The sequence below is a fragment of the Salvelinus sp. IW2-2015 genome, linkage group LG16 (genome assembly GCF_002910315.2).
Source record: "Salvelinus sp. IW2-2015 linkage group LG16, ASM291031v2, whole genome shotgun sequence".
Taxonomy (NCBI): Eukaryota; Metazoa; Chordata; class Actinopteri; order Salmoniformes; family Salmonidae; genus Salvelinus; species Salvelinus sp. IW2-2015.
Genome location: NC_036856.1, coordinates 5729678 through 5747258, shown reverse-complemented (window position 1 = coordinate 5747258; position 17581 = coordinate 5729678). Strand labels below are relative to the sequence as shown.

General features: G+C 45.5%; 1 protein-coding gene across 1 annotated transcript in view; it reads left to right on the top strand.

The window, feature by feature from the left end:
• Window positions 1-17581, top strand: part of LOC111975543 (zinc finger protein GLIS1-like) — a 130071-nt gene that overhangs the window by 82265 nt on the left and 30225 nt on the right. The window contains 3 exon segments of the mRNA XM_024003876.2: window positions 25-250; window positions 1968-3397; window positions 6938-6941. Coding sequence (XP_023859644.1) covers window positions 25-250; window positions 1968-3397; window positions 6938-6941 — 1660 coding nt within the window.

The following is a 17581-nucleotide window of genomic DNA, read 5'->3' as shown; positions in this document are numbered from 1 at the left end:
ATCCCTTCTCTTCCCCTTTTCCAGTGAACGGCAGTTGCAGCGGTGCCTACTGCCCAGAGAAGGAGAGTGGGCCAGAGCTGGGGGGCAGTGAGGGCGCACTGATGCGCTGTGGGCAGAGTCTGGCGGTGCCGGTGCCACCAGGGAGCCAGCCAGGTCCAGTGGGTCATTACCACAGTGTCCACTGTGAGCGGTCCACACCCACCCACAACCTTCATCTGCAGGATAGCCAGCAGCAGCACGCTGAAGCCAGGTAAGAACGACAGACAGGTTCTGACAAGAACACCGGCAACATAGGGGTCAGTACAGGACCCAAACAGTATAGCTGTCTGTCGATTGTTTCTGTTGATCAGATTGTTTGTATTTTTGAAACACCTGAAATTATGTTAGCAGTACACATCATACTATTGTATTAACACTAATAACATTATCATACTGATAAAATGAACAGTAATCATTCTACGCAGGTAATGGTATTGATAATAATCCCCATATAAATGCGTACTTTATCTGTCAAATGTAATTACCTATAGCATGTAATGACATTTCTCATAGAGGAGGCAGGTACGCTACGTAACATCTATTCAATGGTCAGAAAAAGATTCCTATCACCCTCTCTGGCCTCTATACACTCCAAAGTGCTTCTGGACAGACATTCAATTCTCCCATATTGTCTCTGAATGCCATCGCTGCAGCCAAACAGGAAATAGCGCTCATGAAAGAAAGGGGGGGGGGGGCACTCTCTCTCTCACCCACTCTTTATTGACTACGAAAAAGTCAGTCTCTGGCTCTATCTAGCACTTTTCCCAGTGTGCGGAGAGGAGAGAGAGAGAGAGAGAGAGAGAGAGAGAGAGAGAGAAGAGAGAGAGAGAAGAGAGAGAGAGAGAGAGAGAGAAGAGAGAGGAGAGAGAGAGAGAGAGAGAGAGAGAGAGAGAGGAGAGAGAGAGAGAGAGAGAGAGAAGAGAAGCGAGAGCGAGAGCGAGAGCGAGAGCGAGAGCGAGAGCGGAGAGAGAGAGAGGAGACCGAGACAAAGAGAGAGAGAGAGGAGGACACCGAGACCAAGAAGAGACAAACAAAGACAATCAAAGACAATTCCTTCATGGAGACAGGAAGAGAGAGAGGGGCCTTCTCACATCACTCAAGAGCTTTGCACAAAATCCATAATGAGCGAACTGACAGGAATTATTATGTAGGACATCACAGCGACGCATGGAGAAATACGACCTGGCTCCCCATTCACCGGGGGCAAGATTCCCACCATAATACACAGTATTGTAAACGCTGACSCTTCACAGGCCGCCATTATGCCAACAAACCAGGTGACTCCWATTTATCCCAACATGTAGGCTTAGGTTTAACCCCTTTGTGTCATCAAAGCCTGTCAGACTAGTGACACACAAGAAGTCTCATCCATCGCCTCTCCTTCTGTCCTCTCTATCTGCCGCTCTCCTATTCTTAGCCATAAATGCCCATTCATAACTGCTCACAGGGCTCAAGGTCCCCTTTCATTTATTCATGAAATCACTCCCGGATCATCTGCTGCTGGCGGATGCTGCCCTGTTTTGAAAGGGACACCACAAGTCACTAACTAACCTTCCGTTTCTCTCTGAAAGTTCTCTGGCTGTGTGAAGTGGATGTTAGACCCCCTGACTAAGACTTTTAGTTCTGTGGGGGCTCTCTGGGGTGAGATGTTATTTTAGTAGCTAGAGAAAGAAAGCAAGGGAGAGCAGAGAAAGAGAGAGGGGGAGAGAGWGAGAGCCCACTCTAGGCCAGGTCTGCAGCTCACAGCCTTGCTGTTGTGCGAGGACTGAAAGCTGCGGCATGTGGGAAGGATGACTTGGCAGGACCCAGACAGCCGTGGCCTTTATCTATCAACAGCGGGTGGCTAATAGTGCTCAGATTCTCCCCTGTGTTGTCCTAATAGCCTCGCTCTGCTCAGATTCCCTGCCYTGTGTTTTTCCCCTCTACAGGTCCTCTGCCTTCCAGAGATCCCTGGCCTCTCCCGACCCAGGCTGCGGAAGCTCCAACGGGGCCAGGGCACTTCCTCTCTCCTATCCCATCAAACAGGAGGCATCCATGGGCTACAACATCTCACAGGGACCAGGGGTCCCCACCACAATCCAGGGTGCCTTCCAGAACAGCAGGGGAAACATGGGGGTCCGGCGGGGGGAGATGGAGGGACCTCTCGGTGGAAGCGGCGGCGGCAGTGGCTTAGGCAGTGCTCTATCGGCAGACTCGACGTACCCGTTTAATAATGAAGATGGCTCCTCCCCGCTGTCTTTGTCCCCAAGCGGCTCCCGTCATTCAGCGAGGCTGCTCACTACTAGCAGCCTGAAGAGACGCTGCCTGTCCCTGGCTTCCCAGTCCGCCGCTGCCAGCAGTAACGCTAGCGCCGTCGCGAACGCCGTCACCGCCGCCACCGAGGGGATCGATATCACTGCCATTATCTGCTCCTCCCAGATGTCCGTGGTGGCCTGTGTCAACGGGCTCCGGACAAACCCCTCACCCCAGCCCAGCGGCGGCTTCTCCTCCCGGGCTGGCCCCCACAAGCCCCCACCCCCCCAGCAGTGCAGCAGCCCCCAGCAGCCCCTCTCGCAGGAGAGTTGTCAGCTGCCCTCGCCTGCCGCCTGCCTGCTGTCCCTCTCCTCGGGCTCCTCCTTGGGCTCCTCCTCCTCCTCCGTGTCGTCTCTGGACCCGGAGCAGCAGAACCAGGGACTGTGTGAGGAGCCCGGCTCCATGCACCCGGGGGGTGGAGGAGGAGGAGGAGGAGCAGGCGCCGATGGGCTGAGTCTGCTYATGAGTGGGGCCCTGATGACGGGAGGCCTGCTTGGGAACGTGTCTATGCTGGAGGGCTGTCAGAGGGCTGGTGGAGGAGCTCTGAAACAGGAGCCTCTAGATGACTTCTCTCCCAGCGAGGAGGAGCTCTTTCAGCACCACTACCACCATCACCACCATTATAACCACCTGACTGGCCGCACTGCTGCCAGCCACCTCCGTCCTCATCCCCACCACCCTGCCCCCCCGCGGCCCTCCATGCCCCCACCCTACCACCTGCACCAGTACGGGGGCCCAAGCCCGGGGGGCTTGTTGCACCTCCAGAACCAGCCCACATCATCTTCATCCTCTGTCCTCTCGGGCCTCAAGACATCGAGCCCCGTCGGGGGAGAGGACGGTGGGCCGCTCAGCGACAAGCAGGTTTGCCGCTGGATTGACTGCAGTGCGGCGTACGAGCAGCAGGAGGAGCTGGTGAGGCACATCGAGAAGGTGCACATCGACCAGCGTAAAGGGGAGGATTTCACCTGCTTCTGGGCCGGCTGCATCCGCCGCTACAAGCCCTTCAACGCCCGCTACAAACTCCTCATCCACATGAGGGTCCACTCGGGAGAGAAGCCCAACAAGTGTATGGTGAGTCCCTCTCCCCACCATAGAAATATAAATCATTGAACGGAAATCCCCATTCAAGTAAACGTGATGGGTGCGCCGGCGGCCATATTGAATGTACCCATGCCGTTCTAGTAATTCCCCACCCTGAGTAGAGAACCAAGCCATTACGGTTGGTGTCGGCAGCCAATGTTGTTCACATCCCACTTTTCTGAATGGAAGCCATTTTTTATGGGCCATTGTACTGTAGGTTACATTTCTTGTTTCCGCAGTATATTTTTACTGTGTGAAATTAACACTTCCCAGCTTGTGCAACCAGTTTGATTGTATCCCTGCATATGACTTTTTCTAGTTTCCACAGAGCAGGCCAAGAGAGCATTTATTTAAACATACATTTTGGAGCTGCTGTGTACAGTACATGTGTAAAACATGAACAGGTGAAGTTGATGGTAGATTAGTTCCTAATACAGTATATCCCTTATTTGGTATTTCATTGAAATTGGTTGGTGTCCAACCAAAATACGTGCAGTGTTAAGGTGATAGAAGTCAAACATATTTTTTTATGTCCTCAGAGACTGATGGTCGATTGTGATTCAAGGAAACATCTACATCAACAAGATGCATTGTTTCCAAAAGCAWGACTGATTTTTCATTGCAAAGTTTTTTTTTCAATGATAAAATCAGAATCMTTTTTTTTTTTTTGAAAATGGATACATTTGTAGTCACAGTATTTTTTTGCAGAATGTTTGAAGCACACATTTTCCATTGAAGAAAAGCGTTATAATTGAAGCAGTGTAGCTCGTTGCTGTATAAATAGCTTTGTGGTTGTATTCTTTACAGGTAAAACTCTCCAATTCCACAAGTCAACACACCAATCAACGTCAAACTGTCACTCCCCAGCATCCCTTAGCAAATGGAAAAAGCCCTCCAACCTAGAGAAGGATTTAGTCCAAATACACAATAGTCCACAATTTGTGTAGGGCGATGTCATGTTTATTTTCTCTCGCTTTGCCGTTTTTTAAGAAGGGATTCAGATCATGAAAAACTAACACATCTGGTTAACATAACCAAACAATGCATACACTTGATCCCTTTAAATGGAAGGTTTAAATGTTTAGCTGTTCCACAAGTATTAAGTGAACTGGCTTTTTTWAATCCAAAACAAACACAGGGAAATATGTAGTAGTCTAGTGGAAGAAGAGGCTACGGAGCAGAGGGATGGATGGTAAAATATCTCGTCTTGCTCAATTCAGAGTTTCACCCAACCCCTGTCAGAAATGTTCTTCCTCGTTCTAGGAAAACCATCCAAAATAGAACTATCATTGTGCAATACGATCGTAGCCTAACACCACAAAAATACCTATTTTATTTATATTTATGTTTTATGAAATCCAGGCGATATATAAAAAAAAAAGGGAATAATATTTGGTATAATTTACTGGCTGCTCATTATTGGGAAAGTGTGAAAACTGGCGAGCGTTATAAAGAAGTGTTAAATAAGATGCAGTTTAAGTGGCTAAGTGTTAAAGTGACACTTAACACTGCTTTACATTGTTAGCTACATTTTATAGGAATTTTGACATGAATGCGTAGTGGAGTATTTGAATGTATAATGAGCGCTGGAAGTTACTGGAAGTTCCTCAGAGCCATCATTCATTAGTGGGTGTGCATGTTGTAGCTCAAAATGTGCCCAGGCTGTGAATCTTCTCTCAACTCTGTGCTGTTTTTCATGCAAATTCTGGGAATTCTAGGGAGTTCTGGGAACAAATTCCCTGTGTTTTGGTCCAGCTGTTGGTTTCGTTTTTTTTCAGAGAGTGTTGTATATACGTTAAACACTCACATTTCTTCTTCTCTTGTGACTGTTCATGCCAGTATAACCTGAGTGTGTCTCGAACTCTGCCCCTGTGGTCAGTTTGGTGCCACGTAGGACAGGAAGGGAAATAGACGGTGTGTGTGTTTGTGTGTGTCTGTATGTGTACGTACTGTACTACATGTATGTATAAATGTATGTGTGTGTTTGTGTGGGGAGATGCTTACCAGATGCTAACACTAGAACAATTCGCCTCAGTGTAATGGAACTGCTGGACTCTATCTCGGGACGGGAGGCAGTGTGTGTACGGGTCCAAGCTACACATCACAGCCTCCCAATCACTCAGACCTCAGCAAGGCCTCAAACACACATACACTCGCACACGCACACACGCGAGCACGCACACACACGCGCACACACACACACACACACACACCCGCACACTTACTTGAATTTCTGTTAACCCCTACAATAGGAGGTATTGATTCTATCCATGTTGGATTCTAACACTCAGTTCTCAAACGGAACAAAAACAGAAATGTATTCAGACTTGCATAAACACTTCTAATGAGTATGTATTTAGATTCAGCTCGACAGAAAGCCTTAGAGAAAGTGGAAGAAAGTCTGCACGTGTTTTGCATGTGTCTGAGGCAATGAGTTTGTGTTGGCATAATGGTTGAGAGTGTGTGGTTATTCATGTGCAATACTATGGAGATAGATCCCTGCCATAATTTGTCACAAATGTGGGCTATGATCTGTAGTGTGTGTGCACTTACACGTACAGCATGTGTGTGTATATGTCGTCGTATCTTATTTCGTATCCTTATTTAGTCCTTATGCGTCTGTGACCACTGCAGTCAGAAGCGTTTGAATGATGCCTGTTGTGTTTGCTGTACTCAGGCAATAGACAAAGGCATTTAGGAATTCCAGCTATTTGCACAGAGGAAACAGATGAGACATTTTGATTCAGGACCAAATGCTCCAGAACCCCCCCCTCCCCCCCCCTCCCCCCCAGCTAATTCCTTTATTATCTTTCCAGCGGCAGATTCCAGTGGGCGCTCATGAGTTGGAGCTGCGCTCACATCCAAGCATAACACTCCCCTCCCCTCCAGCCTCCTCCAGCTGCACAGCATTTGTTTCATGCGGTGCCTTGGCAGGAAAAAGTCATTATCACAACACAAAAGTCATACTCCGACCTCTCGCTTGTCACTGTCCATACCTGGCTATGTTTAACGCGGTCCCACATAAAAATTGTGGCTCCATCTGTAACCATTGAGTTCGGAGAACTTGTAAAGCCCCCCCCCCATACAATTAATGCAGGCTCCAGGGCTGTTGTATGGTAGTCTGGCAGGCAGGGACACACAGGCGAAAAGGAAATGGCATAATCTCTCTGCAATATCCTGTTATGTTTCATGCCTAATTCGGAGTGTTGTTTTAGTTTATGATTTTTTTTTTATCTTGTCTGCATAAATATTAAAAATATATCCAGCAACCGGAGCCCTGACATAGTCACAGGCTTTGATAACTTAGTGGGTTATATCGAGACGGTCCTGCGGACTTAATGTCTCTGAGTCGGATAGCTCCACTCTGCACCCTGAAGTTCAGATTAATATTCATCTAAACCCGAAATAATATAGAACCTGATGAGACACGTCATGCTGGACCATGTAGGACCGTAACTTGGGTTTGGTTCTTTACTTGGTCCATTGAAAGTATTGCACAATGTTGGACTATATGAATGTTGAGAAGGCCTGTTGAAGGATTCGCTTGTGCTTCCCTCAATTTTTTTCAGTGACTTACCTGAGAAGTTGACTGGGTCAAGTTACCTTTTAGACAATATAACTCATTGTGGTTCAGTTTACTCTTTAAACCTACAATGCCTTCAGAAAGTATTCATACCCATTGACTTTTTCCACATTTTGTTGTGTCACAGCCTGAATTTAAAATGGATTCAATTGAGATTTTTTTGGTCACTGGCCTTCACACATAATGTCGAAGTGGAATTATGTCTTTAGACATTTTTACAAATTAATTAAAAATGAAAAGCTGAAATTTCTGGAGTCAATAAGTATTCAAACCCTTTGTTATGGCAAGACTAAATAAATTCTAAATAAGTCAAATAATACATTTCATGGACTCGTTCTGTGTGCAATAATAGTGTTTAACATGATTTTTTGAAGGACTACATCATCTCTATACCACACACATACAATTATCTGTAAGGTCCCTTGTTTGAGCAGTGAATTTCAAACACAGATTCAACCACAAAGACCAGGGAGGTTTTCCAATGCCTCGCAAAGAAGGGCACCTATTGGTAGATGGTTAAAAATATAAAAAAGAAGACATTAAATATCCCTTTGGGCATGTTGAAGTTATTAATTACACTTTGGATGGTGTATCAATACATCCAGAAACTACAAAAATAAAGGCATCCTTCCTAACTCAGTTGCCGGACAGAAAGAAWACTTTTCAGAGATTTCAATGGTGACTTTAAAACAGTTACAGAGTTTAATTGCTGTGATAGGAGAAAACTGAGGATGGATCAACAACATTGTAGTTACTCAACAATACGCAATAAGGCACTAAAGTAATACTGCAAAAKAATTGGCAAAGAAATTAACTTTTTGTCCTAAATAGAAAGTGTTATGTTTGTGGCAAATCCAATACAACACATTATTGAGTACCACTCTCCATATTTTCAAGCATAGTGTTGGCTGCATCATGTTATGAGTATGCTTGTAATCGTTAAGGACTGTGGAGTTTTTCAGGATAAAAAATAAACGGAATGGAGCTAAGCACAGGCAAAGTCTACACTGAAGTTGTTTACCAAAAAGACAGTGAATGTTCCTGAGTGGCCGAGTTACAGTTTTGACTTAAATCTGCTTGAAAATCTATGGTAAGACATGAACATTTTTGTCTAGCAATGATCAACAACCAATTTGACAGAGCTTGAATAATTTTGAAAAAATAATAGGCAAATGTTGCACAATCCAGGTGTGGAAAGCTCTTAGAGACTTACCCAGAATGACTCACAGCTGTAATCACTGCCAAAGGGGATTCTAACGTATTGACTCAGGAGGTTGAATACTTATCTACTTATCTTGTTTTTTCCATAATTATTTCTACAAATATTAGAATTTTTCTTCCACTTTGACATTACAGAGTGTTTTGTGTAGATCGTTGACCAAAAAATGACAATCAAATAAATGTTTATTGCACTTTGTAATACAACAAAATGTGGACAAGTTCAAGGGGTATGAATACTTTCTGAAGGCACTGTATAACTCTCTGTCTTCCATCAATGTTTTTCAGGTTTTTGAGTATCTGTTAGGGCCAGAGGCATAATGCCKACTGAAACTGAGGGGACATATGCTCAATTATCAATTTGTATAATAAAATAGAAGATATGGTTTATTTTACATATAATTCATTCAAAGATATTGGATATAGCCATCAAAAGAATTAGAACAGATGTAATTACCATTTTACCATGTACTTTCCAAGTATATACCAGGTATTCTCTGTCAACAATAAAATAGTCTTACCCATTTTACTTTAAGAACACATTTGGTATTTTACCCTCCAAATTGAATAAAGTTTCGGTTTTAGCTTTGAGAATGATTGAGAACTCAGAGTTGCACTGAGCCACCCACATCATAATAATAAAACACACCCCAGCCACCACCTCACCTGCCTAATGAAACCACTCTCTCGACACACACTACCATATGCAGAAGGAAAATTGACTGCAGTCAGCCAGGGACCTGCTGGAAAAAAAGCATAGATCATGGAATTTCATTTTTTTTCACAGGTGTGAAACCAGCAAACATATATATTTAGATTTATTAGACTGATTTTTGGAAGAGAGTGGCCAAATCCCCCACAAGCAGACGTTGAGACATACAGCGGCGTCCATTGCCAAGATGGCGTGGTGTTTTCTCCGGGTAAATGGAGTCTTTTGTGAGCAATCAGCTCCGACACAGGAGATGAAACGGCCAGTGCCATTAGCTAATTAAAACTGAGGTTCTACACATGACCCGACTTTTCCCCTGAACGCTGTCCTGAAACCGAAGCCGTCTGTGCGTAGGGCGCAGGCGGCGACTGACGTTGATATTAATGTGTTTGTACCAGTACGAGCCGCTGACACTCCGGCCTGTCTGGACTGCTTAGCCCGCGCAATCTTTCAGAGGCTGGGACTCTGGCCCGGTAGCAGCTACCTATGAAGACATATGATTCAGAATTTTAACCTAGACGGCCAGGTCTGTAGGCATGAGCCAGCTCAGCGCTCACAGAGACCCACACACTCTGTACTGGAGGAGAAGGGGAGGGAGAACTCTGTACGATGCAGTTAAACATGGATACTCAGAAGCAATAGGGGAGAACGAGAGAGAGGAGGCTTCTTTTGTTTTTTTTTAACATGTCAGGACTAAATGGATAATTGTATGGGGAACTTGAGTTCTGATAGCTTGCCTAGAATTTGAAAGCCCAGAGTAATTGAATTCGGAGCACAAAGCAATAGGAGCTCACAGTAACCGTCTGTGGTGTATCTGGAAATGACAGTGTCAACCCATGATTACCACCGCTGTATGACTGTTGGTTCAGAGCGTGCTGTCAATCGTTTATGTACCCACCCTCCCAACCTCTTATCAATCAAGCCTGTGGTCAACCATGTCCAATTGTTATTTCATGTATTCTGTTGGTGCAATGAAGCCATAATGTCATGCCATCGTTATCTTCTGCCGTCTGTCAGATCCTATGTGCCACTTGGCTGTCTCGGGCGTCATGCTAATAGTGGAGAAACACTGACCATATGCGATACATATATTAGTATGATGAAACTGCTGGCAGAAATGGTCTGGGACTGATGTTTTGGCATGGCAATGAAAGGCCTGGAAATAGATGGATCTTGCTTGTTTTCCTTGTCGAATAGGCCAGGCCAAGTTCTTGTCAAGCCATAAAAGTTTTCCAGTCAATCTCTTTACAGTAATCGCAATTCAGTCTTGTCCTCTCCCTCTCCCTCTCCCTTCCTCTCCTCTCCCTCCCCTCTCTCTCTCTCCTCCTCTCTCTCTCTCTAGCTCTCTCTCTCCCTCTTCTCTCTCTCTTCTCTCTCCTCTCGTCCTGCTCTCGTCTCTCTCTCATTCTCTAACCTGTAGTCATTGGTCTGGATCTAAATACTTTATAATATATATCGCTGAACCATGATTACGACCACTAATAAAGAGCCTCAATAGTCCTTTTTATATTTCATTTCACTACAGCTGACACAGATAAAAGTATTATGAAGCCACAGTGAAACAGAGTTAGAGATGCAGTGAACCAGCTCCCCTGTCTCAGACTGCGTAACCAGGTATCAAAGCATGGACGATCCACTATATGCGATACCCTAATTACATTTGTCTGGAATGCAATATTTTGAGTTTGTAATTTCCTTAACATTTAATCACGGTTTTGTATCAGAAACCTGATCGACCGGGCTGAAGTTGACAGGCTTGACTCTAACATAGCGCAGTGGTTGTGTCATAATTGTGTCCCATCCAAGTCCTTAATCAGTTTAACCTCACCAGTGGGCCAGATCAGTTTTCTAATACATGGGAGAGACGAACAGAGCCGTGTTCAGGGTCTATTGTCCAGGCACGTTCCTGGGATCTCTGAGGGATGGATGGGGACCTGAACAGGCCTGTTGTAGAACACTGGTCTAACATGTGTTCTGGGATCTCCCTCTGAGGTAATGGGCCTCATTAGACCAGATCCACTCTGTTCCCATAGGACTCTCGTCAAAAGTAGTGCACTATATAGGGAATGGGTTGCCGTTTGGGATGCTGCCACAGTTCCTAACGCTTCCAAACAAAGCACTTTGGGTTCTCTAATGCTGCAGTGTCAAGGGTCATATAAAACATGGGGTCTTGCGTGTAAACCATTTAAATCCTCAGGACAGACAAGCTTCTTATGGAAACATTTGGAGGCAGTTTACCAGGAAAAATAAAAATATACTTTCTCGAGCGTAGTACTCCCTACATAACACTAGCCTCGTTTTGTACTGACTGACGAGACACAATTTGTGACCGAGCAGCAGCCATTCCGCAAACATTCTCTGTGAGCCGCAGTGTGTGAGCTGGGCCTGTTGGGAGTGTGTGGGACAGTGTGTGAGCCGYGCCTGTTGGGAGTGTGTGGGACAGTGTGTGAACAGTATGTGGACAGAGGTAAATCTCTCAGTACCCAGAGGTGGAGTGGGTGTTGTTGAGGTATTGATGTAGCAGGGGGGCTGGGTGTCAGTGGGACACGCATCACACAAACCACTGAGCCCAGAGAAACATCATCTACCTCGCCTAGCCTGACCGCCGTCACATCTCCCAATAAACAGAGCAACAAGAGACACCTTTATATGCCCTTCTCCAGACCCAGACCATGTCTGCCTCAGAGCCAGGGCCGCCAGACCACAGCCCCTGGACTACGCCTCTACTCAGACCAGTCCAGACTCCAGAGTCAGACCAGGATCCAGTGTCACTCTGGGCCAGCAACTAATATAAAGTAGCTACAGTACAGACACTGGTACTGTCGAGAGAGAGGGATGGATGTTAGCATTTTTTTAATGGATTGAAATAAAATGTGTTATGTGGTAGGGTTATGTTGACATACGCACTGTGGTGTTCAGTGGCTAGGTTGGCTAGCTAGCAGGTGACATTTGACGGTTTTGAAAGGAAGAGGAGGCCAGAAGGAAAGRAGAAGAGAGTTTAGTTGAATCATTGTATAAAAATGATGTCATCCCCAAAGTAGTCAGCCCAGAATCAACTCAACACGCTGTGTGATATACCTGCAAGTGATTTGGTACATTGTGAATGTGAATGTGATCCATATTTGGGAGCTTTTTCATAGCATTCATAGCGTTGGCAGAACATTGCGCTCTGTAACGCTGACTAACAGCTGGAATTCAGCAGGGCAATTAGAGCTGGGAGCGTTCCCCAGCAAAGTGTTCAGTCCTCCAGGCCAATGAGGCTGTCCACTCTCCCTACAGGCTCTGTCTGTTTACACTGTCAAGCCTTCACTCTGCTTGTTATAATGGAGATGCACGACAGAGCTGTATCAGAGCTCTCTCCAGAAAGAGAGAGACCAGAGAGAGTGAGAGACCAGAGAGAGAGAGAGAGAGAGACCAAAGTAGGGTTGCAAAATTCCAGGAACTGGTTTTCCCAAAATCCCGGTTGGAGGGTTCCCGGAATCAGGAGAGAATAAGCAGGAAATCCCAAACCTCCAACCAGGATTTCTGGAAACCCAGAGAATTTATTGAACGTTCTCTGAATTTTGCAACCCTAGACCAGAGAGAGAAAGAGAGAGCAAGAGAGAGAGGGTGGGGGTGGGGGGGGGGGGGAGAGAGCAACGACATCGCAGTAACTTCCCCATCTGGAGATGGGGTACGCTTTGTCATAGTGGAGAATTTTGTCATGACACCGGCGCCTAGAATGTTTAACCTGCTGTGTTGTGGCGTTGTACAGACCCCATTGTTTGGTGCTACTGGCTTGGTTTATTCAGAACCAGAGAGTTCGATTGGTAGACATCTGATTTACATTCGTCCCATAGAGTTTTACACCCCTCCAGTGACGCTGAACAGTCTCCAGAAAATGATCCTGTACAACTTCAAACATGTGTTTCACATTTGATCAGTTCAGCCTCGGAATTAGTTTAACATAGATGTAAAAGGTTTATGCTGGATTTATGACCATTGGTTTTGTTTCCTTACAGAATTAAGGATAAGTCTGGGAACTTTTTATTGTTTCTCCTGTCTTCTGCTAGCTTTGGTTTCTGTAATAACAACGATTAAGTTTGTGGCACGTAGGACCGATCCTTTCAGATTGTCCATTTCACAGAGCAAAATGAAACCAAAATCAGTGTTGCCGATGTGCCAAGTTTCATATTTTAAAGGGATAAAGCCAAGATTTACATTAGGTCATGCACAATTTGGTCAACCGATGGTACTGTTAATGGATATTGCATGTGAAAAAACATTGTGCGGCCACGGTGTGCGGCCAGCAAGTGCCAGGCCCAGACTCATATTACGGCTAACATAAACAAGTGTCTGATGAGAAATGTAATGGAAAATATTCCATAAATATAAAAACGTTTACTGTGGAATACCAATCGGAACACTGGAACCTCACAATTCCTGCAGTTGGCAGGTTGCTTTTGTCCAAAGTAATTGCTCAGGAACAGAGACTGTTTTTGCACTTAAACGAATGTGTTTGCAGCCAGGCATTAGGAACATGGGCCAAAACAGTAATGCAGATTGGTGGTGAATGGGGATTGACTTATTAAATGTGAACATGGAACCACTTACTGAAATGTTGATATGAATTGATTTATTCAGAAGTGAATACTTGGACATCTGCAGAAGTACGAATGAGGGGTGATATACTTGAGCCTTGATAAGGACTGACACATTGAACGCCGGTTGCAGGCTGATATATCACAGCCAGCCGTATCCCCGCGTTGGCGTGAAACTGGACTCCCCGACGCCCAGAGAGAGAAGACAAGAGAGCATGACTTTGGCACACTAAGAACTGAACAAACCGAGAGGGCACCGTTAGCAGTTCAGTTTCACCACGTCTTGGGCAGCCGCCGCTCCATTCTCCATTACCCAGAAGGCTCTAGTGGTCTGGACGTTCTCCAGCAGAGTGAATGATGCCCGCCCGGTGTTCGCTGTTCGATCTCTTTCCGAGGGACTGTTAGTTGCGCAAAATGCCCTTTCTCTCTCTTCGGCTCTTCGCCTTGCTGGGCCAGTGCTTGGTGGTGATCACAATGCCATCTTGACCTATTGTTTAATTTCGCAGCGACTGTTTTCTCTCTGAATATTATGGGGCCTGTGGCGTCAAGGCGTTTGGCTTGGCAGCACGCGGCGCCTCTGAAATGTTTATTTTGTTGCGTGGACAAGGAGCAGTTTGCCAAAAAGGGAGAAGGGTACAGAGAGAGAGAGAGAGAGAGAGATTGAGAGAGGGATGGTAGAGGTAGAGAAGGAGAGAGGGCTACATTGTACATTTACGTTTGAGTCATTTAGCGGACACTCTTATTGAGAGCAACTTACAGTAGTGAGCGCATACATTTTCCTACTTTTTCGAAGTTAGGGAGAGCCGGAAGACGCAGGAGAGACTGACGTCAGCGGTACACAGGAGGAGGGAGAGAGGGACAGTGGTGGACAGAGAGAGGGATTCAAGAGATGAAGAAACGGTTGATTGAATTAAGAGAGAGCCGGTATGAGTCAAGCTGCTTTAACATAGAACAATCTGGAAGAAGAAAGTATCAAAGCGATCAACTAATAAATGCCATCTAATAGGCATCTGAATCCATCCACTTGTATAACAGTCCCCATTGTGGAACCGACTGAAGCCTCAAGAGGGAGAGGAGCTTTGCCCAGAAAGGGGTGTGGAGAGGAGAGAAGAGGTGCAGGGGGGAATGGAAGCAGGTGTGAGGGAGAGGTCCTGGACAGATTGAGCCCGGGTTGGCAGAGAGAGGAGAGAGGATGCTGCTCTCAGACCTGTCACAGATGATACGGTATTGACTGGGAGTAACATCAGTCCAGCAGCCGGCTCAAAGCACATATCGTGTTAAGGATTTTCACTAACGTTCCCCTCACTCTGGGGGGTTCGAGTTACGGCGAAAAGGTTTATAATTAATGCCTTGATGGTCTACTAATGGTCATGGCACCAGGGCTGTGTAATACACTCTAATTAGCTATTAGAAATGGTTAGGGCAGCTAGGGTAAACACAGGGCCAGTAATCAGAGAGAGAGATACAGCTCCATAAAACACAGTCATGACGCACCAACTCTGAATAATGAGTTTCAATCACCTCTCAATGAATGGTTATTCACACGAGTAAAGATCCTGAATGATTTTCGTCCACCAAAACCAATGTCTTTCTTGTACCTATCTTCATTGCTGTAACCAGAGCCTTACATTGAACACAAATCTAAGGGCTCCTAAATATAAGACTCTGGCTGTAACCAATACACAAGCCCTCCAACTGAACTTCCCTCAATCTCAAATGGACTGACGTTTCAGAAACCCCTTCAGAATCTTTTTTTGTTGTTGGCGCAACCATGATTTAAAAGTCAACTTCTGCCCTGTAACATCGAAAGTCTGCCAAAAAAAAACCTACTACTGTTAAGGCTTTAGTACTGGTGCAGTCTAAACATTGTCCACTCTCATTTGAGCGCATTGATATGGATGCGGTTGGTCACTTGGCTGAAACGTGACCCCATTTGTGTTGGAAGTTGAGTGCATTTCAATGGGAACTCCCGCACAGTTTGTCTGTTTTCATACAGGGGGGTACGAATGAACCCGGGCCAGTTTCAAGATAACACACAGACAAGGTGTGCCACTGAACCAATGGCACATTGAGGGCATTTTCGCTTTTATGTGGAAACAGGGAGTCCGGCTTGGGAATGAACAGTTGCTGTTAACAGTGAAGGTCATCAGATCAGCAAATAAGATATATCCTTTTTACTTTTATCAAAGAGAGAAGGGCTGTACTATGGTAGGCGTGTGTGACCCCACTTCCCTCTCCCTCTCAAACTGGGCCATAAACCCAGCAATGCCCCGATCATGAGGAAATCACATCTTAGCTCTCTAATGTAATACAGGGCCTGGAAGCTGGTACATATGTGAACGCAGGCCCCTGAGTCTCAACAGGTTAAGTGCTTCCATGATGACTCGACTCACCATGTATTCTGGAGCCATACTTACCCAAAGTAGTTCTATAAGTCGTTCTATACCAGTCCCCCATAGCAACAAGGGTTCAAATCCATCATATAGTTCCCCCTCAATCTCCATCAAAAGTGCTAGGATTCATTCCAAATGGTACCCTATTCCCTTTATAGTGCACTACTTTTGACCAAGGTCCATAGGGCTCTGGTCAAAAGTAGTGCACTATATCGGGAATAGGGTGCCATTTGGGACGCAGGCCTTGTTGTGGCAGAGAGCAGCTGGTGGGCCATTACTCTAGATGCCTCATTTAGTCATCATAGGAATGCTTCCTGTTGTAGACGATGCCATTCACAAACTTTTTCATCTGCCCCAAACTATGCGGGACCGTGTGAGTACAAAATGGCTGATCGGAACAATTTCTTTAGTCATTTACATGACTACTTCCTTCCACCAATTTATCGGCTGAGCGAGCTATCGCTTCGGCAGCGCTCGCTCACTCGGTTCCATCTGGACAACAGTCCTGCCTTAGTCACTGCTGTGTATGTGTGTACTCATATCTCACCATTCATAAATCAAGTGCTGTGAGAGTTTGGGCTGAGGATAAGGGGGAATGACGCAAAAGAAAAACAAAGTAAAGTGTGTGTGAATTCATCTCCATCCAGCATTGAGAAATGGAAAGGAGAAAAAAAAATCATCCCCTATCTTTGATTCAAATTAGGGCCTCTATTCGCAACAGATGAGTCTGGCTGCTAAAAGGGGTCCTGCTTGGCTGTGGAAATGATATGTGTAAACTATGTAATGCAAATGTTTTAGCGAAGCTGGCTTTAATTTGGTACCCTGACGAAGCACATGAGAAACCTGCCTCTCCTTAGCTGTCTCGTTGAATCATATGGATATAATTTCATCCATTTACGTTGTTCTGCTGTTTGCTGTAGTTGCCACGGGGCGTTTGGAAGCAGGCAGATTAAACGCACATGTTTCCCCGAGCCGCAGCCTGAACACTCCGCTCCAGCATTTTTCAGCTGAACAGATCCTGAAGTGTTGGTGGTTTTCCTCGTCGGTCAGCGTATAAAAAGGCACCTTGTGATAAATGAACACACTTCCAGTACCTATTTTTTTTTTCAGATTAAAATAATACTGAAAAGGAACCAGTATAACTTTTTATCTAGGGTTTTATTCTGTGGCGGTGTGTTGGATTCCCAGATTAAGCCTTAAGAGAACACTTCACCCCGTTAGAAGCTTATGCAATTACAGAGCCTCGATGCATTAGCTGAAATTAATCAAAGCGGAAAACCGGTGGGCCTCGTTAAACCCCGGAGTACTTATTGCGTTTACTGAAGGTCCTCTCAAAATGAGTAATAGGGATTTCATGCTAGTTAGCAGCCAAACATTTTAATCCCATTTCTCTCATCATTAGTCAGAAGCCGCCAGTCAAATGGATGGTGGTGAGAGCAGGCCAGAAACATGACAGGGCCCTGGGGTTTCACTGATCTCAAAGGATTCCCTCCTGTCAGCAGCAACACTGGAGACTATAGCTGTCGAGAGAAAGAACTTTCAAAAGTTATTCCTCACAAAAAGCACATTGAGGAGGTGATACAGTCGAATACAGTGCATTTCTAAAGAAATTAACCTCCTGAGAAAACTCTTGTTTCGTTTCATCTCTCTCTCTCTTTCTCTCTCTTTATTTACCTCTCTTTCTTTC